General features: G+C 38.6%; 1 protein-coding gene across 1 annotated transcript; it reads right to left on the bottom strand.

Annotated features, from left to right (window-relative positions):
• Positions 1-670: 670 nt before the first annotated feature.
• plp2b (proteolipid protein 2b) lies at positions 671-21637 on the bottom strand. The gene is made up of 5 exons (XM_077544859.1): positions 21263-21637; positions 8558-8713; positions 8383-8481; positions 3430-3526; positions 671-1686 (listed from the first exon to the last, which is right to left on the bottom strand). Exons 1-5 carry the CDS (start codon positions 21359-21361, stop codon positions 1673-1675), a joined length of 465 nt encoding a protein of 154 aa, XP_077400985.1. The 5' UTR covers positions 21362-21637; the 3' UTR covers positions 671-1672.
• Between the last annotated feature and the right edge of the window lie 372 nt (positions 21638-22009).

Raw genomic sequence — 22009 nt, 5'->3', positions numbered from 1 at the left:
TACACACCATTTCTTACTATCGCCACCCGAGACGTAAAAACAAGATTTTGTAGCACATCATTAACATGTGGGAAAATAAACTTGAATCGTCCTTAAACTTGAATCTTTCTGAAAGTCCTGCAGATATTTTCCAATAAACTCACAGAAGCTTAGTCACACAAAGATCAAAGCATTTAAATAAATAAATGTAATATATTAAATTGTTAGTTGTTGCAGCTCAACCCCCTAATGACAATTTCGTGCATCAAGGTAAGAATCATAGGAGCTAAAAGCTAAATTTAATTGCGCAATAGTTAGTAGTCATCTGCCATCTACTGGCAGTTTGCTAGAAGGCAAGTATTAACACAAGTAGCTTGTTAACCAAGAATTTTTTTTTAAACTTGACCAATTAACAAAACATAGTTACATACCAATCACCATTGAACTTACATTTTATATTTTTAAAAGCATTCCCTTGCTTACACTAGCTGTGATTTTGTAAATATTTGTTTCATATTGTCATTGCTTTTAACCCAGTGATTCTCAAACCTTTGACAATATCACCACACTTTGCTAGCCTTTAAATTATGATAATCACACTCTTGCTAAAATAATAAATACAAGATATATCATGACATTTTATACTTTCAAATTTAGTTTTAAAAAAATACCAGCAAAAGAGAGTTCAGTATCTGTTGTAATAATGGCTTTTATTTCCCAAAGCTGAAGCTTCTTTAGACAGTGAAATTACATTTGTAAAGTAATTAGAAAGCACAATGGCAATGTTTTTTGTTTTGTTTTGAAACAAGCCAACAACCATGAAGTTGAGGAAACGGATAAAAAAAAAAAAATGAAATCACATCTGACTTCTTTTTTTCGTGTCCTGTCCCAGGACGCAGGGAGCCTCAACGCAAACGTGAAAAAGAACAAGAGGTTACGGGACTGGGCCAGATTCATCGACACAAATGTATACAAACGTGTTAGCGATTAAACACAAGGGATGCTTGTGATAACACGGAACCACACAGTAACAATATGACACACAAGAATGATATTTTACGGTGAGTGGATGTCAGCAGTTCAAAAAAAAAAAAAAAGGTCAGATGGGTAAAAGAAAAATCGCTAGATCCAAGCAGGTAGATGACTTCAAGTGTTTCGGATCGTGGAATCTCAAATGACCGCACAGGCACTTGGGACACACAGTGAAGGACATCGATTATGAACACACTGAATGACTCATTAAAAAAAAAAAAAAAAAAAAACTCAAAACATTAGGCTGATCATTATGATGTTAAATAATGCCTAAGGCACTTTAAACAAAAAGGATTACTACTAACTACAGTTGGACATTAAAAATGGAAAATGCTGAGACAAGCTGCTGGAGGACAGACGGGACCGACCTTTGACATGGCCTATCAAATGACACAAGTTTCCCTTTTTAGCTGGTGATCCCACGTTGACTTTTGTGTTTGAGAGGGGCGTTCCCGCCGCAGAAGACGCGAGGGCACAGATGTGCGGCGCCGCTACACCGTGGTGGTCATCCTCCTTTTAGGCACGACTCGTATTCAAAAATAAAAATAAAATCTGGTGTTGATCTGGATATGTCCTTTGCCACCCCCTCCCTCTTCTGCTGTCCTCCATCCTCTTGTTGTTCCGCTGCGTGCTCAACAGAGACACACGCACAGTCGCGTGCTTAGACTCTGTCGTCTAAAAAACACACATAAAACAAAAGGGGGGGGGGGGGGATTCAATACATTATGACGCAAACATTTTAAATGGCATATCTGTAGGCTGAATTTACACTTGATGTCTAAGTGTCCCCTTCCCTTTTAGTGCCCATATTTAATTACAGTACATGAGCATGTACAGATATTTTCATATGGCATGTACAGTATCTAGACACATAGAAACATGCACATGCGTCAAATGCAGTGCTTCTAAAATTGGAGTCCGCCTAACAGTATACGACAATTTATTGCAAATTACTTTTGTGTGTTCTTATAAAAGTGTATACATACTGTAAATATGGGGAACCAGCACACCAATATAAAACAAAATACTAACTTAAAGTAAAACAATTACTCTTGCCTACCATAGCTGTGGCCAATTAAAAGTTCTGAAATGATATTGTCGGATAAATATTTAATTAATTTGGTTAACCCTGGAGAACCCAAGAACCCTTTTCTTCTTTGGAAAATTATGAATTATACATTAAATGACTGCTATAACTTCACTGAACACCAAAATATATGTTTTTTCAAAAAAAAAAAAAAAAAAAATCCCTAATTTAGGATTAGGGCGAAATTTGACCCTTTGGGATTTAGGGGTATCATTTTGAAAAATCTGAATAACAAAAACTGTCAGTAAACTATTTAGAATTTAAGAAAATAATCAATCAAATACACAGCTACATTGAACAATATAATTTTTTGGTTTTATTTGTTGCATTTTAGCCATCTTGTCACCACCACTCGGGCTCATGTAAGTGCAATATTCATCCACTCGATGGCCCCATGCAGGGGTCAGAAGTGGCACTCTGGACTTTTGAAGTTAAATTTGTAAAAAAAAAAGAAAGAAAAAAGGTCTTTGTTATTTGAGTAGCAGAATTTATAGGGGCCAAATTTGACCCTGTGGGTTCTCCAGGGCTAATTGATTTTCTCCCCCCTAAAAAATTGTGAATATTTAGGTCAGTGGTGTCCAAACTCGGTCCTCGGGGGCCGGTAGTCCCGCAGGTTTTGGATATTTCTCTCCTCCAACACAGCTGAAGCTCATCAGCAAGCTCTACTAAGCCTGATAACAATCCTGTTGATTGAAACAGGTGCGTTGGAGCAGGGAAACCTCCAAAACCTGCAGGACACCGGCCCTCCAGGACCGAGCTTGGACACCCATGATTTAGGTTGAAATCGTCAAAAAAAATACAAATAAAAAATTCCTTAGTATTTAGGGGTGCAAGAAAAATGCATAAAAATAAAAATTGCCATTGGGGGAAAAAAAAATAAATCTACACGGCTGTGTACAGTGAACTTCCACGTAAACGTAATTCAGCATTTGCATATTGACCTATTTAATTTTTGTTATTTGCTGAAAAACCCAATATTTTCAGTCTGAACCGGTGCCTAATGGCAAAATATTGCTTTGGCGCCATCTTGTGGCATCTTGGTGACAGGGGACGTCTGTTGAAGTGAGTGGCTTTATTCAGTGAGCGCATACACTTGTCTAATAGAAAAAAAGTGCTTTGCCATTTTGTGGCATCTTCGGCAATTGCAAACCTTGTTTGGGGGTTGATTACTCTAAAGTTTTCACTAATAGCCAAAAACGTATTTCAGATTCAGTGCTCCCCGCCCCTCACCACATACACACTGTATAGGTTTGACAGTGGGACACTACGCCCCGCTAAATGCAGTGTGAAAAGGGCTTCAGAGTTTTAAAATGAGCCGCGTTCTGTCTCACCGGTGGCGGCTGCCGTGTGCTGCCTGGTGCTCTTGATTTGCAAGAAGATGGTGTAGGTGTCGTAGGCGAACAGCAGACCGGCAATCAAGCCAAACACCTGCAACAGAGGAATGCACTCAATTCCGAAAACAAATTCTGTCAACCTCCACCCAGTTCGCTATTTTTAAATTCACCAGTTTCAGAGCGCTTCTAAGGTGCAACAAGACACAGTCATAGAAAGTAGTAATTGGTGTCAAGGAAGTAAATGGACTGCTGAAAAAAATATATACATCTCTACTATTAACTCATTCACTGCCATTGACGGCTATAGACGTCAAAAATTCATTTTAACTATTTCTATTTGTTTCACATTTTTTCCCACTTTTGTTAACAAGAGTATGAAAAACTTTTTTTTTTATTGTACATTTCGAACAGATATAAAATTTGTGATTAATCGTGAGTTAACTAGTGAAGTCATGCGATTAATTACAATTACAAATTTTAATCGCCTGACGCACCACATTTTTAATAATCTTTTCTTTAAACAAAAATAATAATAAAAGATTACTATTTTTAAAAACGTCTCGGTTTTCATACTCTTGTTAACAAAAGTGGGGGAAAAAAGTTAAACTAATAGAAATAGTTAAGATGAATTTTTGACGTTTATAGCCGTCAATGGCAGTGAATGAGTTAAAGATCTTCGTATGACAAGGAATGTGGCAAGTTTAGCCCAGGTCAGCAGTACTGGAAGTTACGGAGAGTTTTCGCTTCACGCGTTTGTTTTAGCTCTGCTGATTGGTTATTTACAAACTAAGTTTACAGCACACTTTCCCCCCCCCCCAAAATAAAATCTTTAAGATATTTAATGTCAACGTTGTAAAATGTTTGAAATATAACGCAACTGAATTTTAATTAGAAAGCACTCAAAACAAAATGACTGAAAAAAGTGCCTTACAAATCAAACATAATACATTAGGCAACTGAACATAATTTAAAAACAATAACAAATACAAAGTTAAAATAATAATAATAATAATAAGGGCAGAGTCTCGTGCTGTCTCCATTTTGAGATTTGAAACCAAACAGCAGAATCTTCCAGTCAAGAGGCAAGCAGCACCATTGGCAAACGTTTGAGGGATGGCTTGGCTGACTCTAAAGTCATTCTGATCAAATTTCGAGGGTGGGGCAATCATAACCACATTTTGACACATGACTCAACGGGATGTTTGAGTACAGTATTTTAAGCAATTCCAATTCTTTTAGTACGTTCTCACAAGGAATTTGAATCATCCTTGAGCGTTCTAATGTGCGGTAAATAATAGGATGCGAGGTCACCTGACACATTCACAACTCCTCGCACTCCCCTCGTGAAGGCCGAGCTCAAGTCGACGTCTCCTCATTACAACTGCGCGCGTCATCCATGTTTGTTTTTTGTTGTTGTTATCTTTTGGGAAAAAGCGTTGCCGTTTAAAAAATTAAATAAAATTTAAACACCCGCCAAGCTTCAAAGAAGCACTCCCTTGCGTTTTGACCTCAATGCTGCTATGACGATGAGTCACGTGCAGCAGTTACACCCATTTAATCACCCTGACAAATGTCATGACGAGTGTCTTAGCTAGCTTGTGTTTGTATTCGACATGTCAGGACTAGGAAAGATAGTTGCACTAGTACCCACATACGACACTGCCATAGTTAGTCATTAACTCATTCACTGCCATAGGCGACTATAGATGTCAAAAATTCATTTGAACTATTTCTATTAGTTTAACATTTTTCCCACTTTTGTTAACAAGAGTATGAAAACCTAGAAAAAACATGTATTGTACATTTAGAGCAGATATAACATTTGTGATTAATCGTGAGTTAACTATTGAAGTCATGCGATTAACTCTTTGACTGCCAAAAACGTTAAATGACGTTTAGTAAAAACCTAAGGAGGGCCGCCAAGGACGTTAAAAGACGTTCACCAATTTTTTTTTTAATTTTTTTGGGGGAAACGGGTGGAGGAAAGCCTTGCCCAGCTGTGGTGAACGTTTCAAGCAGCTCTAGTGAGCCTAATGACTATTTTTGGCCCCTAGATGGCAGCAATGACTCTCTTTTGACAAGATTGGGTAGGCGTCAGTAGAAGACGTGAGGCGGAGCTAGAGGGGACAATGGCTGGGGAACTCCGAGGTTGACGCCGAAGTTGGAAGCGCTGACGCGGCGGCTATGACGACCTCATAAAGGTTCACGGGCTAGCGATGCTAACACCGGAAAACGCGGAGCACAACCGAGCACGCTCAGGCGGACGTTCAATCGGACGACGAAGAGTGCCCCGAGTCCAATGCATATTCATCGGAGGAGTGGGTACAGTCTGCTACTTGCTATTCCCCGGAAAAAAAGGCCGTCAAGAAAGTGTAACGTCTGCACGCGAAACGGACAATCGAAGTGAAACGTATCTGTTGTGCAAATCCTGCTCCGTCTCCTTGCACGCAGGGCAGTGTTACAAAAAGAAAAACTGTATTTGAAACATCCACATAATTGTAAATAGTACCACAGTTGCACACATTTGTAAATAGTTTGCGAAATTGTTTTGTCAAATTGTTACACTGTTGAATGGAAATAAACGTATTTTGCAATCTAAAAACACTTTTTCATTGTTGGTGGTGGTGTATTACAGAAGTAAAGCACTATTTAGGTGTTTGTGGCATCATTCATGGACAAAAAGAAGTGTACAATTCACTAGAGTGCATGAAATAACATCGTTTCACAAAAACAGAGCATTTCGGTGAAACTAACCATTTTCTATTGTTGATTACTGAAGAACGGAATAAGGTAGAAACAATATTCTTGTTAACAAAAGTGGAAAAAAAGTGAAAGTAATAGAAATAGTTCAAATGAATTTTTGACGTCTATAGTCGTCAATGGCAGTGAATGAGTTAATCCCAAAAGTCCAACTAGCAAAAAAGCGAGAGTCTGATGAATTTAAAATCAATCTGAGAGCAACAAATTGCTGAGCATCTTTTGAGTGCGACTAATGCTGCATTCGCGGATGGTCGGAAGTCCGGACTTTTCCGAGTTCAAATTAGGAGGTGTGTACCCACTTGTAAAGTGAGAAAGAAAAAAAAAGAAGTACCCCCGACTTCACCGACGGACTATAATGTGACGTCACTCAACAATGGCGACCCCTTTGGAAACACAGACCGTGAATGGTCAAACACAATTTACTTGAGTACAAAACTAGATAGCTTTCTTTAATCATAAATATTCCACATAACTTGACGTAACAATACGTAAGTGACAGGATGCCGCTATCTCCCTGGATGAAATTATACGGTGAACTACTGAACTGTATGAAATGCTAAAACAATAAATGACGCAAAATTGCTAGAAGGCAAGTTTGCTGGAGGTCAAAAATAGTTTTGAGGACCAAAATAAAAAACAATGTATCACTATCCGCCATTTTTGTTGTTTACTTTAGCCTCAAATAAGAATGACACAAACCTTCAACTTTCACAGCAACTTGAGCATAAAATATAGAAATACATGAACGAGTACAAACATGGACATAAAAGACAGAAGATTCACCAAAAAGAATAAAATCGACATCAGCGGGGTTCAATTATTCAAATGAACCAATAGGCTGTGGGTTCGCGCATGTGCGTAAGGCCCATGAGAGAACAATGCACAGATTGTGCTATGCAAGGACGCATTGTATTTGCCACACTTGTTGTTGTTTTCATTTTATCTCGCACACCAAAAGAAGAAGATAGCTAAAAAGTTGAACAAGCGCTGGAAATCTTGGCATGGCGGTACTAAAATCCCTCCTAAGAAATTGTCATCAGGGATCAACCTTCGTCTACAATTTTTTAAAATCTAGTTTAATTCAGGTGTCAATCAGCTGCATCAACTAGAAAGGGGGATTTTGAATGTAAACTGACTTTTTAACTCGTTCACTCCCAGCCATTTTCACTGAAGCAACCCCCTTCGCTCCCGGCTGTTTTATTGGGTTTTGACTAATTTTGCAAGGTCCACGGAATATTGCGTTCTATTGCTAGGAAAACATGGAACCTACCAAAAGAAAGATTAGAGTTTCTTCTTTCATCAAGAAAAAAAAGTATAGTTCTATCTGTTTCCATTTTGCTGCAATTAGCATTAGAATATAGCCAAGTTTAGTCATTATTCACAAATCTGTTTAAAACACTGAGGGGGAAAGCATTTCTGCAACATGGCCCTGGATGATCTCTTATACTCTGCTGCCACCTGCTGGCCGTTTTTGTAATAACTACAATTGCTTTAAGCTTTCTCTTCAGTTCAGAGGCTGCATCAAAGCCTTCTGTATGCTCTAACAGAATAAACAACATTTAAAAAACTTATAAATATGATTTGGGACCATGGGAACATTTAAAATAGAACGTATTTATACGTTTTTGAAAGCAAATGAGTTAAGGTCCATCTTTATAGACACTTGTTATAATATCAACAGTTAACAAAAGTATGCTCTCATTTTTCAAACATTTCTGCTCAATGGCCCAATTCCATTTTTAAAACACACAGACGGGGCCAAGTCGTTATTTGGTGAGATAAATTAAAATGAGTTAAAAGCACATGTATAACGTATTACTAAGATAAAATATGACACAAAACTCATTCTCATACTATTATTATAAAAGTAAAGAATAGAGCAGGCCCTTTGAAGTCGTACTTTGCTAACTACTGAAGTTGATGATAAATATATGAATGGCACAATTCATTACAACTGTATGATCTCTAAAGTGACCACTTGGAAGGATGTCCACCAGTTTTCGCTTTGTCACGTTGTAGAAAAATTGCCCAGGATTTAACCTAGGATGAAACTGTATTTTCTAATGATCTAAAATTCATATACTGTAAATCGGTTGAGAACATAACAATGAAGTGATCGTTAACTAATCAATGAAGCAAACTATCGCTATGTGAAGGAAACGAGAAGTGCGCAACGATTGATCCACTGACCCCGCCTGCGATGCGAGCGCCGTCCCCGGCTCCTCCAATCACGCACACCAATGAAGTGATGATGTAAAGGAGTGCGCCGATGCCGGCCCGGAACAGGTCCTGAGCAAAAAAAGGGTGAAAGCGCCAGGTGAGGTTTTTTCGCGCGCCAACGGCTTCAAGCGTTTTTGCCACTCACACTCCACATCCAGTTGACAAGTTGGAACTGTTTGTCGAGTTCCATCATGAAGATGCCGAAGAAGACCATGGCGAAGACCATCTCGCAGATGGCCACGGCTGAGTAGCCTCCATACAGGGATGCTGCGTAGCAGATGATGATGATGAAGCTGATGAGCTGTGAGGGTGGAGGAAAGACCACAACAGTCATCAAGCATTTTGGACCAGGTGAAACCTTAAAAAAATTAAATCGGCTCTCCAAAGACTTACAACTGAACTGAGTTTTTTAAGATCTGAGTTGATTCCTTGCTCTGATTTGAGAGCAAAAATTTGAGCTATAAGAGTTGGATGGTAGCAGCCAACTCAATTCACAACAAAAAGCAGTTTGGGAGATTGTGAACAATTCCTTAAAAAAATAATAATAATAATAATACTAATAATAATAAAAAAATAATAATCATAAAAGAGACCACGTTCTTGCCATTCCCTCTTAAACCTAAAAAAATTTAAAAAAATAATTCCATGTTTTCTATTCAACTGCCTCAAATAACTCATATGTTTTGCTAGCTAGTACGCTAGTATGTGCCCTCACTAGCTTGAACACTGTATTCTGATTAATATTGCATTTAATCAAATTAGCAAGCAAATTCATGCGCAGTGATACTTTCTATTTGTGTATATTCTACTGCCCCCTGGTGGCGAGGTGCACGGACCAGAAGAAGTGGCACAAGGAATTAATCCTAAAACTAACTTTAATTCCTTATTTATTCTATTTATTAATGTTACTACTAGGGGTGTGCCCAAAAAAATTAAGATTTTAAATGTCCCAAAATCGATTTTATTTTAATTATTTTATACTGTCTTGCCTTTGTGTGTGCCTTTATTTGGAGCGCTGTTCATGTTGTACTCAATTTGGCCACTTAGGGGCAGTGTGGTTCCACGCGGTGTGATACACTGTTAAGTTGGTAGCCACATTAGAGAGTAGAAGGAAAAAGTCACAATCAAGTTATTCCGATAAAAGTTGTTTTTTTGCAGTGTGGAGCCGTTCTTTTGAGTGATTAAAGTGCCGCGAGTAGCGCGCTAATTAGCATTAGCGAGCCAGACTGGAGTAGAGCGTTACAATTCCTTGCACATCAATAGATTCAAAAATCATTGCAAATCAAATCATTTTGAATCAAAAATAGCTCTTAATTGAAATTCGATTCTGAATCGAATCGCATACCCAAAAATCAGAATCGAATCGTGAGACATTCAAGGATTCCCACCCTTAGTTACTACTGTCTGCTTTGAAATACAATACCTACTGTAGAATGCAATTAATGTATTAAGAAGCATGTTAGTTTTTTTTGTTGAGGTTTTATTGGGGGCTGGAACGGATCACTGGCATTTCCATTCATGTCAACGGGTAAACATGATCTGAGATAAATGTGCTTTGAGTTACAAGCGCCGTCATGAAACGAACGATGTACCAATTTACATAACGCTGAACTGCAACTGTGCAGTGATTGCTTGGCTTACAAGACCAGGAAACCCGCACACTAGACTTCAAATCCTGCACTCTGCCATAAGAGTTCCCACAAGCAAGAGACTGAATACTCCAGAACACCGGCGACCATCTTCAATCAAAGCTCATATTTTTCCATATGAGGGAAAAACAAGGCCCGCATTCTTTGCGATCCTTTCCCCTAAAAATGCTGCCAGTTTGGAAAGAAAACGATGGTTAAGTCACACACAGACGGCTGCCTACAATCGGCCCACTTTGAATGGAGCGATTGTCAAACGGCGTGGGCGCATGCATTCAAACAACATGGACTAATGCTTGCAAGCATTTTCAAACTTCAACATTTTATAACTGAAAGCAGAGCAAAATTCTTTGAGGAATTTACTCCCGTTTTTTATGTGAAATATTTGTTAGCAAGCCAGGAATGAGTACAGAATTATAATTATTGTTGTCAGTGAATTCTCAATGTAGAAAAATAGAAGTACTAAACATTCTTTGTTGATAAAGATGATGAAATTGTGGTGATTTACCAGCACTTGATCAGTTGTTTACTACATTTGTGACTTTTCAAAGAAAAGACAGACGCGTGAATTCACTTTGAAACTTGTTTCCTTTTTTCTTAATTGTACAGTAACCAGACCCCAATTCACAAATCCCCATTTAGGAGCAGGTGAATATTCTGCATGACTTAACAAAACTCTTGAAAATCGAATAATCTTTTAGCAATCCATTTTTAAAAGGTTGAGTAAAATAAGTTTGAAATACTATTGAAGTGTTTTAGGATAATAGCTTGAAGGGGTGGCAATATTTGAATGTCTCCCGATTCGATTCCGATGTTTGGGTCTGTGATTCGATTCCGAATCGATTTTCGATTGAGAAAGATTTTTGACTCAAAATGATTTGATCGACAATGATTTCTGCTTCAATTTATAGATGTGCAAAGTAAGAATCGTCATGATCTAATCCAGTCTGACTCGCTAATGCTAATTAGCGCGCTACTCGTGGCACTTTTATCACTCAAAAGAACGGCTATTCATACCAAATTTTTCAGGAATGTATGCAGAGAAGCATCTTAACATTACTCACCGGCATATGCTCTTTCTACGCTGCAAAAACAACTTTTTTGCACATTAACTTGATTGTGACTTTTTCCTTCTACTCTCTAATGGAGCAACAACTTAACAGTGTAACAGAACGTTTGGAACCACACTGCCCCTAAGTGGCCAAATCGGGTACAACATGAACAGCGCTCACAATAAAAAAGGCACACACAAACAAGGGCAAGACAGTGTAAAATAATTTTAATACAATTGATTTTGGGACATTTAAAATCGAAGAATTGTGATTCTTATAAGAATCGATTTTTGGGCACACCCCAAAAAGCTTGGTTTCAATTATCAATATAGGCATTTTTCCATTGCTAGCCTTGGTCAGTAAACCTCCAAATAGCGAGGGTCCACTTTATTCTTGGCATGTGTCATCAAAGCATGTGCTATGCATAGCGTTTTATTCTGAGCGGCAGAGCAGTGTGGAGTCCGCACGAGCCAAACAAGACGCAACGCTCTCGACTGAAGGCCTGCATCCATCACGAATGCTTTCCTTATCACCAGAATGAGGGGTGTGGCTCATCCCAGGACCTCCAGGTCGCATGTAGCGTTGTTGTTGGCCATGAAAGCTTTTTTAACACATACACGCGCCACTACCAGTAATACATTTGGAAATGCAACAGTTGTAACAATTCCGAACATCCGGCCGTTTCTGATATTTCCGCAATGCAACGCTCCTTACATGGCGAAAACGAAAACGGCATATTGTGTTGCTTTTGCCTGTGACCAGCATGCAAAGCTCTCAGAAAATCAAGCCAAAAAGTGGTTGGATGTTACAATCATAATATGTTGCAACCTAAATAACATTCCATGTTTTCCCCATATAACCTGAATGTCAGAGAAAATGTGTAAAATCAGTGAAAGAGTGCAACTGGATGGTTCAAAATGGAGGTAACCAAGACCACAGCTTTCTTTTTTTTTTTTTTTTTTTTTTTTTTTTAAGCAACAGGTGGGCAAACATAAGGTTAACTCTTTGACTGCCAGACGTTTTCAGAAAAGGGATGCCGTGGGTGCCAGCCGATTTTAAGCATTTTGACTGATCTTTCAAGGTCCATAGAAAATTATGTGTTTGGACTATGGAAACACACATACTACCAATAAAAGATTGGACTCTCATCTTTCATCAGAAAAAAAAAGTTTGTTTCTACCTTATTCCGTTTTTCAGTAATCCACAATAGAAAATGGTTAGTTTCACCTCTGTTTTGAAACAAACGTCTTTTAACGTCTTTGGCACTCCTCCATAGGATTTTACTAAACGTTATTTAACGTTTTTGGCAGTCAAAGAGTTAACTAAAGAAAAATGGGCGAAAAATAGGCTAAATTATTCTCGAATCTATTTTAATACTAGTATTTTTTTGTTACTGAGCCATTAATCATTAAATGGCAGCTGTGTAGTTTGTCTGCGTCCCTCATAATTCAATAGAAAGAAAACATGGCTAAATATGTGCCATCAGAATAGTAATACAAAACATGATCAAACTTTTACTTAGTAAGAATGTTACGTACAGAACGTAGGAGCACGGCGATACAGATGGGGGAGGAGCAATGTCAGCCGTGTCACAGGACAGGAATAAAGCATGTAGGCCACAGTATGGAAAGTTGTATTCTTTGATGGTCCGGAATAGTTGATAATTAGATGTTCATATTTAGTTTTTATCTACCTTGTTGTTGTTTTTTTTTTACACCAATGGCTTTAATGCTGGATTGGTGTTCATTTATGTAAATCATAGCTTTTTTTTTTTGTTTGCTTGTTCAAAAAAATGGAATTGATTTTGTTAATATTGTGTCATTGTAACAACTCATTGCTCCAAAAAATGTGAGTGCATTATATACGCTCAAATAGACGACACACAATTAAAAACTAAACACATTTGCATCACTATTGTAAGATCTAGTGGCATTATGAAGTATTGGTACTCGGTAGCAGCGAGTATTCAAATGTATTTTATTATTCATCAGCGCTCAGGTAGACAAACTGGCTTTCAAGACTCACTTTAAATCTCTTCATGGTGTTATTGTATTATCTATTATTGACTTTTTCTGTTGTATCTTATTAATTGTTTCTATGCCCTTGTTTGACTGTCGTAATTGTGAAGCACTTGGCAACTTTGTTTACAAAAAGGTATGACCGCGGTGTCTCGTTATACGAGTGCCTTGACTTCGGCGTTTTTGAGATACGAGCCATTGCTTGGCTGATTTTTTGTTTGTTTATCTTGAAGTAGGAGTACGAGTGCGATTCAGACCTCCGCCACTAGATGGCGACAGCGAGTCACAGTGGTTTGCTGCTGTGCAGTGGAAGGATATAATCAATAGGTGACAAATTGGTCATTTTTTTTCTGTTTTCTTTTTCTTCATTCATTTCCACTAGAAAACATGATTTGAGATAGAAGTGTTTCACAGAACAACTAATTAGCAGGTTAAGTGCTATGTGCCACCCCAAAACGACTCTTCCTCCGCCACTGCCACCGTCACTGTCACACACGCTGCCACGCTCGTTCACGTGTTCTCAGACTGGCACAGGCTGCCTCAGTGGAGTAACAGGGAGTACTTGAGGTCCTACGCAGCCCCACACAAAAGAGGCTCTATTCAGTGCCACCGAACCCGCTCGGCTACAAGGCTCCCTCGGAACAAGGGCGCCTCTGAGAGACGCTGACACCTTCATGCTGCCGGCGCAGCCGCACATCTGTTGGCGCGGCGCCCGTTTGAAAAGGTCCACCCAAGCGTCATGGCTATAATGAGCCCGTTTTTTTTTTCTTCTTCTCCAGAGTGACCGGAGGGGAGCTGCAATGGATGGTCGGCTATTTATAGTCAGCAAGATACATGAGAGTCAAGGGCTGCTCCTCAAACAGCAACGGTTGCTAGGGAAGTCACTTTGGGGGCGTTACCGCCATCACCCTCCGCTACAACAATTACAGCAGCTCACTAAGGAGAAGAACATGTGTTGAGATTCAGCACAAAACGGAAAGTTCCGTTCCCTCAGCGCGTCATTGACGACGAAAAAATACATATATTCCGCTATGCTTCAATGAGCAGTGCGGTGGAGCATTTGGTTGGCAAACTTAACACCTCTGACTCACAGCTCTGTGGTTCCGTTTTGGAATCCGGACTGCAGGCTTCCTCTGTAGAATTTGCATGTTGGGCACAGTCCAAAAACATGCAAGCTTGGCTAGCTTCATTCAAGACTCAAAATTGTCCTTATTGGGAAAGTCAAGAAAAACATTTTTTTGGGACAATAATATATATATATACGCCAGCACTTGTCTTAACACGAAGGCCCTTAAAATGATATAATTGAAGAAAAGCGAAGTTTCCAACGCTGTGAAAGTGCCCTGAATGCACCATTTTGCTTGCATAGCATTAGCAACTAGCAAGTGTGTAGCGTATGTTATTCTGGTTACTTTGCTGTCCCTAAGCGTCATTTAAGCTGTTTAATGACACCCCAGTTGGCGCTAACGGTAAAACTAAACACACGACTATAAGAATTACATCCACTGTATATTTAAATACAAAACATGCTTTGTTTTTAAAACATTGTTAGCATAGCGCTAATGCAAAAAACGAAGGGAGGATCCCATTCAAATGCTAATCAGAAGTTAGTTTCATCTTTGGAGTGTTTTTCCTTTAAATAAATAATGAATATTTGATTTTATTATTGACACCTAAATCTATACAATAACCTTGTATATTTCAAGAAATGTGTTGATTAGGACGTACTATGGACTTGTCATTCAAAGCAGAATAAATCTTAAGCGCAAATGTTTGTGCAAGACAGCCACTGAAAAGCAATTGGGGGATAATTTTATGCATTATATACATTTTTCAAAATAATCGGCAGATTATTCAGTAATCAGTATTTTTTTTTCTGCCAAAAATCGGTATCGGCCTCAAAAAATGCATATTGGCCAGGCCCTACTAAACACAACATTCTGACGAATATTATGTTAATGTAAATTAAGCAGCAAAATGCACCTGCTTTTATCCATCTCAGGGGGCGGCCATTTTGCCACTTGCTGAAAACGACTGAAAATGGCATCACAGAGGCTTAAGGGTTCAGGTAACGAGCGTCACGGCTCACCTGTTTTCGGTGTTTGGTCAGGTGACATTTACAAGCAGAGTTCGGTATTTCTATTACTATTTAAGTTACTAATCCAAATTGTTTGCTTATGTCGGCACGATTAGATAATTTGAGTTTTTACGAAATTATACGCAAAAAATAGTTAGATGTTGTGAAACACAATATATGTAGGCATATAGTGTCACTCTCAGGTGTTAATCCTAAATGTCCAAATATGGTCAAAATCACATTTGCACACAAATCAATAACATTGGGCTGTCTGGATTAGTGGCGTCATTTTTTTCATTATTACATCGCTCATGGCTCTAAGATCTTTGAGAAAGATTTGGTGAAGATGATGTAACAGGCGTGTGCTCTTGCGAAGTATTAAAAGGCTTTTGGCACATGGCGGCTCGCCTTAGTTGAGGACTTTAATGTGCATTTTAATTAATGAATTAGCATTTTTTTAACATATTCAATTATTGATTTAACAATATTTATAACAACTTGAACAAAGTGGTATTTGGGAACTCATTTATTTTATGTCCTGAAAAGCGATATTCTGTATTTGTACAGCTTGGCGGCGGCCGGCTTACATCTGTGACGTTGCAACATCGTACCATTTGGCTACTACTAAAAGCTAAGCTAACAGTTGTTCTATTTCCTCCATACGACCAAAATATTGCTGGTTGACTGTATAAAACAGTCAGGCAGGTTTTTTAAGCCAGTCAAACTTGGCTTGACCTGACCGACCAATCAGAGTGCTGATTGTAGGCCAGTTGTGAGGTGAATTTGCAATCTGATTGGTTAAAGAAACAGTCCCATTGCTAATGTAGTTGAAGTTGCATGCTCCAGCTTTGAGCCGGATTGACATGACAACATAGAGGTTGAAATCTAATTGGACCAAAACAAAAATCTAACACCCACATTAACTCAATCACTGCCATTGACGGCTATAGATGTAAAAAATTCATTCAAACTATTTCTATTAGTTTCACTTTTTTTCTCTCACCTTTGTTGACAAGAGTATGAAAACCTAGAAGAAAATGTATTGTACATTTATAACAGATTTGTGAAATGTGTGATTAATCTTGCGTTAACTAGTGAATTCATGTTAGTATTTTTTTTTAAATGTATCACCTGATGCACCTAATTAAAAAAAAGAAAACATTATTTAAAAAGTAATTTTTTTTTAATTGTAATTAATCGCATGACTTCAATAATTAACTCACAATTAATCACACATTTTATATCTGTTCTAAATGTACAATCATTTTTTTTCTAGGTTTTCGTACTCTTGTTAACAAAAATGGAAAAAAATGTGAAACTAAGAAATAGTTCGAATGAATTTATGACGTCTATAGCCCGTCAATGGCAGTGAATGAGTTAATGTACTGGAAACAGTACTGCCAATAGAAACAGTACCAAATTAAGAATCGACTAAATAAATAAATAAATACAATTTCATGGAACAAATCCAAGAATTTTGTTGAGTTCTTGTGATAGTGCTGCCCACCACTGGGCTGTACACACATTAACAGGGTGTGCTATCTTTCTTCTTGATCTTGCAACGCGCACACACACACACACACACACACACACACACCGCTAAAGATTACTTCCTTGAGCACTTAAGTGACATGGATGATTGGATGAGGGCGGAATAAACAAAAGCGGTGCAACTCTTGACATAGCCAAGAGCTTCCTCTTTGTTTCCAAACACAAACTCCTCCCCTAGCGAGGAATTTAGGCCTTTAACGTCGCTGAAAACTCTTAAGCGTCTGCATCCGAGAGCCTCTTTTATAAGCTCCTTGACTTACGAGCGTGGAGGTGGAGGGAAGGAAGAGTGGGCGGGGGGGCGGACCCTTTACGATCAGCAACTTCTCACTGGAGGAGAAATATGCTTCCCTTTCTATTTCCAGCCCTTAACAAGCCGCCGTGAGATGGCTGATCGGACTGCACAGCTGCGGTGACAAGCTGATGAATCGCAAACAAGGGCGACGATGCGGAACCCTGAAAAGGTGAATTAGTCACTTTCCGTGAAGGAGTTCCGTCTTTTTCACTTTTTAATCGCGACACCAAGCGTGTGGTGAGTAGAAAGCGGAGTTGTGACTCAGTGGCGGCAAAAGTGGCAGGTGGAAACCTTTAACCCCATTTGGTGATCACGCAACCCCCACACCACATGCTTGTCATTCCACGCTTACCACAGTAAGGGAGAGAAGAAGAAAAAAGGCAGAATTTTGTTTCCAAATGAACACAGACAGCTGCTCAACCTTTTACAACAAGCTTGACAAATCAGGCTCTTAATTAAAGTTCCTGTCAAATAAATGTTGGGTAGTGTTGTTAACAACCCTGCCAAATTTGAATGATTTAAAAAAGAAAAGAAAATATTGCCAAGAAAAAATGAGGCGTGAAAGTCCTCCTCTCTGCTGTAGGCGTGTCCGCTGAACGTACTGAAGCCACACCCTACTCAACGGACAATCAAATTCGACACTTTGGAAAAATGGAAGACATGCCCAAAAATAACTGCTGGCAGCTTCCAGCGGCAGGAATTTAACCCATTTTCCACGCCGTAACAAGGCACTCTTTAGGGGCGGCGTGGCTCAGTGGTAGAGTGGTCATCTCCCAACCCCAGAGGGTGTGGGTTCCATCCCATGCCATTGTGACCACGTTGAAGTATCCTTGAGCAAGATATTGAACCCCCAGTTGCTCCTGATGCTGCGTCATCAGTAGTCGAATGGGAAGTCAAATGTAAAGCGCTTTGAGGGCCTTGTAAGGTGGAAAAGCGCTATTTAAATGGAGCGCCATTTACTAGTGACGGCAAAATGAAGCTTCATGAAGCATTTGCGATACTTTTTGACTCCTCTAGATGGTGCTCTTGGTTTAAAAATAAAGGCAAGTGCAATAAAAATTGATTACATTTGCATTGCATCTTTGAATCATGAGTGCCATTTTGAGGAGTCAAAAAATAGCGCAAGTGCTTCATGAAGCTTCATTTTCCCATCACTACCATTTACCATTAAGCTGCCAATTACACACATTGGCTGTTGTGTCAAATTGTTAAAAAAGAAATGACCTCACTCTTTAATTTTCTCTCTAGGCATGCATGGACTTATGGCTAACAATGAGGCACTCTAAAGCAGTCAAATTGAGGCATGCTCGATGGAGAAGTACGCATCTAGGCAGATTTTAGCCCCCCCCCAAAAAAAAAAAGAAGCAAGAAAGCAGACATAATAAAAAATAAAAAAAACAGTTTAACGCTGTATCTCCACAGTACAGTTAACTTTAAACAGTGTCGTGTATGTAAGAGCAAATCTCTGACTTCATTTTCCAGGGTCTTGAACAAAAACAAAAAAAAAAACGCACTAAAATGGCTTTATGGTGAACTGCAGTTTTCCATGAAATAAAAAAGGTAGAATATGATATGATCTGCAAGCTAGCACAACAAAACCATATCGTCCTGTGTTTTTTCTTTTTTAAGACAAAAAAAAAAAAAGGTTGTGCTTTACCTTGACTAGTTTCGGCGACGACTGCCGCCTTCAATAAGCCAATTATGTAAATAAATATTATTAAATAATAATACTAATTCATAATTATTGAGTCGTCGCGACGACTGCCGCATTGTTGTCGCCGAAACTAGTCAAGGTAAAGCACAAAAACGTGAAATTTACCGCATCACAATGTAAAATACATATACATCCCATTTACATCATTCACTCCCAGCCATTTTCACAGAGGCAATCCCCTTCACTCCCATCAGGGAGGCATCAACCTTCGTCTACAATTTTTTTTTTATCTAGTTTAATTCAGGTGTCAATCAGCTGCATCAACTAGAAAGGGGGATTTTTAATGTAAACTTACTTTTTTAACTCGTTCACTCCCAGCCATTTTCACTGAAGCAACCCCCTTCGCTCCTGGCCGTTTTACTGGATTTTGACTGATTTTGCAAGGCCCACAGAATATTGTGTTCTATTGCTATAAGAAAGATGCGACCTACCAAAAGAAAGATTAGAGTTTCTTCTTACATCAGGAAAATTACATTTATATCTGTTTCCGTTTTGCAGCAATTAGCATTAGAATATAGTTGAGTTTCATCATTATTCACAAATCTATTTAGAAATGTGAGTAAAATAGCTTTTTTTTTTCAACATGACCCTGGTTGATCTCTTTTGCTCTGCTGCCACCTGCTGGCCGTTTGTGTAATAACTACCATTTCTTCAACCGTTCTTTGCAGTTGAGAGGCTGTATCAAATCCTTCTGTATGCTGTCGCATTAAAAAAAATTAATTATAAATATGTCTTTGGGAGACTTATAAACATTTAAAATAGAACATATTTATACGTTTTTGGGGACCAAATGAGTTAATTACACAAAAAGTCATTCATCAAGTGTAAAAAAAAAAAAACAACCCGAGGTTGTTTACTGCTTATTTCTGATAGATGTTTTTCTAATTTACATAATAGCATCCGCACAAGTAGTTTCCACTGTACACGCCCCGTGCACGGATCCACTTCGTAATAAAGTGCATCCTCCATAAGAGAAAACACAATTGATCTACGACTGGGCGCTCACTTCAATCTTCACACCTTACGTAGACAAGCAGTAGCCCGCTAGGCTCCTCACGAGGCCCTAGCTCCACCCTAGTTGCCCCGGTAACGACAACCACAGTCTGCAATGGCCCAGCAGTCTTGTGGGGTGAGTGAACAGTGCAGTTCAGCCAAGGTGGTAAAAGTGTGCTGTAATTCTTAATCCTTTGCGGAATTTAACCAAAGAATAGCAGAGAGAGAGAGAGAATGCAAGAAATGTTGGAGCTGTTTTAAATTGTGAGTAGAAAAATGCACGTCTCCATAAAACACAGATGTCGATGTGGCTTAGGAATGCAAAAAAAATCACATGCACCTACTTGATGTTTGTTGGTAACGTGTACCAGAACTGCAAAAAGTCTCCACTTCAATTATGATATATTGAACACATTTTTTTGTGTCCACTGGACAACAACAAAAAAAAACAACAACATATTTTTTAGTGCCATTTTTGACATATTTGAATGATTTATGGGTAATTTTAGACTGCTAATACAGAAAATGACATCAGTTTCTTTGAATTGCCTTTAGTTTTTGACATATTGATATTTTTGACAATAAAATGTGCTTTGATGGTTTACAAAATGTACTTTTATTGATACTAAAAGTAGCGTTTGTACTTTGATGTCACTTGTGCATTTGTTTACTGTTAATATTGAGTTAATTTCAGAAATTTTGCTTTATTTTCATATGAAATCTGACTCTTCTATAGAAGGCTTTCTGCGATAACAATTGTCGTCTTTCAAGATTTCGCATTTTTAAAAAAAAAAGAAAGAATACTGCATGGACATGCTTAAAAATACAGATACAGCCTCATCAAAGTTGTAGCATAAAGAGAATAACAATTTCATAACTTGCATATTATTTGCATAAAAAATGAAATATCTATAAAAAAAATAAAAAACTATTTTTTAATTCAGTGAAAACCATTAAAAGAACTGCAAAATTATCAGTAAGTGTTCCATTTTTGTCAACTTGATTATGGCACAAGCAAGCAGCAAACCATTCGTGATTTTTGAAGGCCTCTTTTCATTCTTCATCTTGCACTGATCTCATAATTCTTCTCCAGCGTTGTATTTTTTTTTATTTTTTTTACAAAGTTTTACACCCCAAACTACAATGTAACCGGCGTCAACATTGAGTTGAACGACCTTGCCTTACAGTCAGTTTAGTTGCAATTGTGTTATCAAGTCTAGCACACACATACACACAAAAACACAACAAGATGAAGTTGAAGCTTTCTCAAGGGCGCCAAATCGTTTAAGGCAGAAGTGAGCAGCGCGGCATTTGGCAACGCAACAACCAAAAATGTCTTGTACAGTTCCTCCATTTTAAATGGCGAAGGAAGCCCAGCTAATACTAATAGTTACACGTAGTAAAAAATCCGATCCCAACAGTCACTAATAGTTTGATCCTAACAGTTGCTAATAGTAGTCAATCTGATCCTTACAGTAGTTCCTAAGAATTGCATAGATCCACTTACTATTTCTGCCGCGAGGATGATACCTTTTTGGGTCCTCACATAACTTTTCAGCTTCTCCAGGCAACTGGCACCCGAGCTGGACGCTGACGCATCGGCCATTATTATTTGGACAAGTTGGAATGAAAGCACTCGAAGCAAAGTGTAAAATTCCCAGAGTGTAGCGCTGGTCCCGCACGGCTAGCTTGTCTTGCTGCTAGCTGACTCCAAAACAACCACAACAACGAAGCTAAAACAACAAGTGAAGGCTGGCAAAGTCCGTCCGAATACAGCAAGGCGGCTACTGCCAACTCGTGCTCGCTCCTTGAATGTTGCGAGGGCGGAGGAGAGCAAAGGCGAGTAGAGGAGCTGTCATGTCACTCATTTGGGGCGTTGGCTTTCACTTTTCTCCACGGGGAACTGTTGCCTTCAAGAGCAACTGGGAACTCCATAACTTTGATCCGAAACTTCCCACGTCCTCAGTTTTCAAGAAGCAAAAGTAAAATTATATCTTCCACTACGACAGCACACTTTCCTTTCCAGTTTAGATTTCGTAATTATAAGGGTTTGTCTTTGTTCTATACTATTTTGTAAATGTCAAAGTGAATACTTTGAAAATATCCGACTTTAAGAACGCAACAGTACAGTATGTTACAAGTTACAACTGTAGCGAGTTGCCTTCAAGATCCTCAGAGACGTCATTATACTCAACATTTCGCCGAATTCCTGTAGTGAATTATGAAGCTTAATTAGACATATCAAAAGAAACAT

This window comes from Vanacampus margaritifer, chromosome 1 (genome assembly GCF_051991255.1).
Source record: "Vanacampus margaritifer isolate UIUO_Vmar chromosome 1, RoL_Vmar_1.0, whole genome shotgun sequence".
In the NCBI taxonomy this organism is placed as follows: Eukaryota; Metazoa; Chordata; class Actinopteri; order Syngnathiformes; family Syngnathidae; genus Vanacampus; species Vanacampus margaritifer.
The sequence above is the reverse complement of the archived record's forward strand: the minus strand, read 5'-3'. Positions and strand labels throughout refer to the sequence as shown.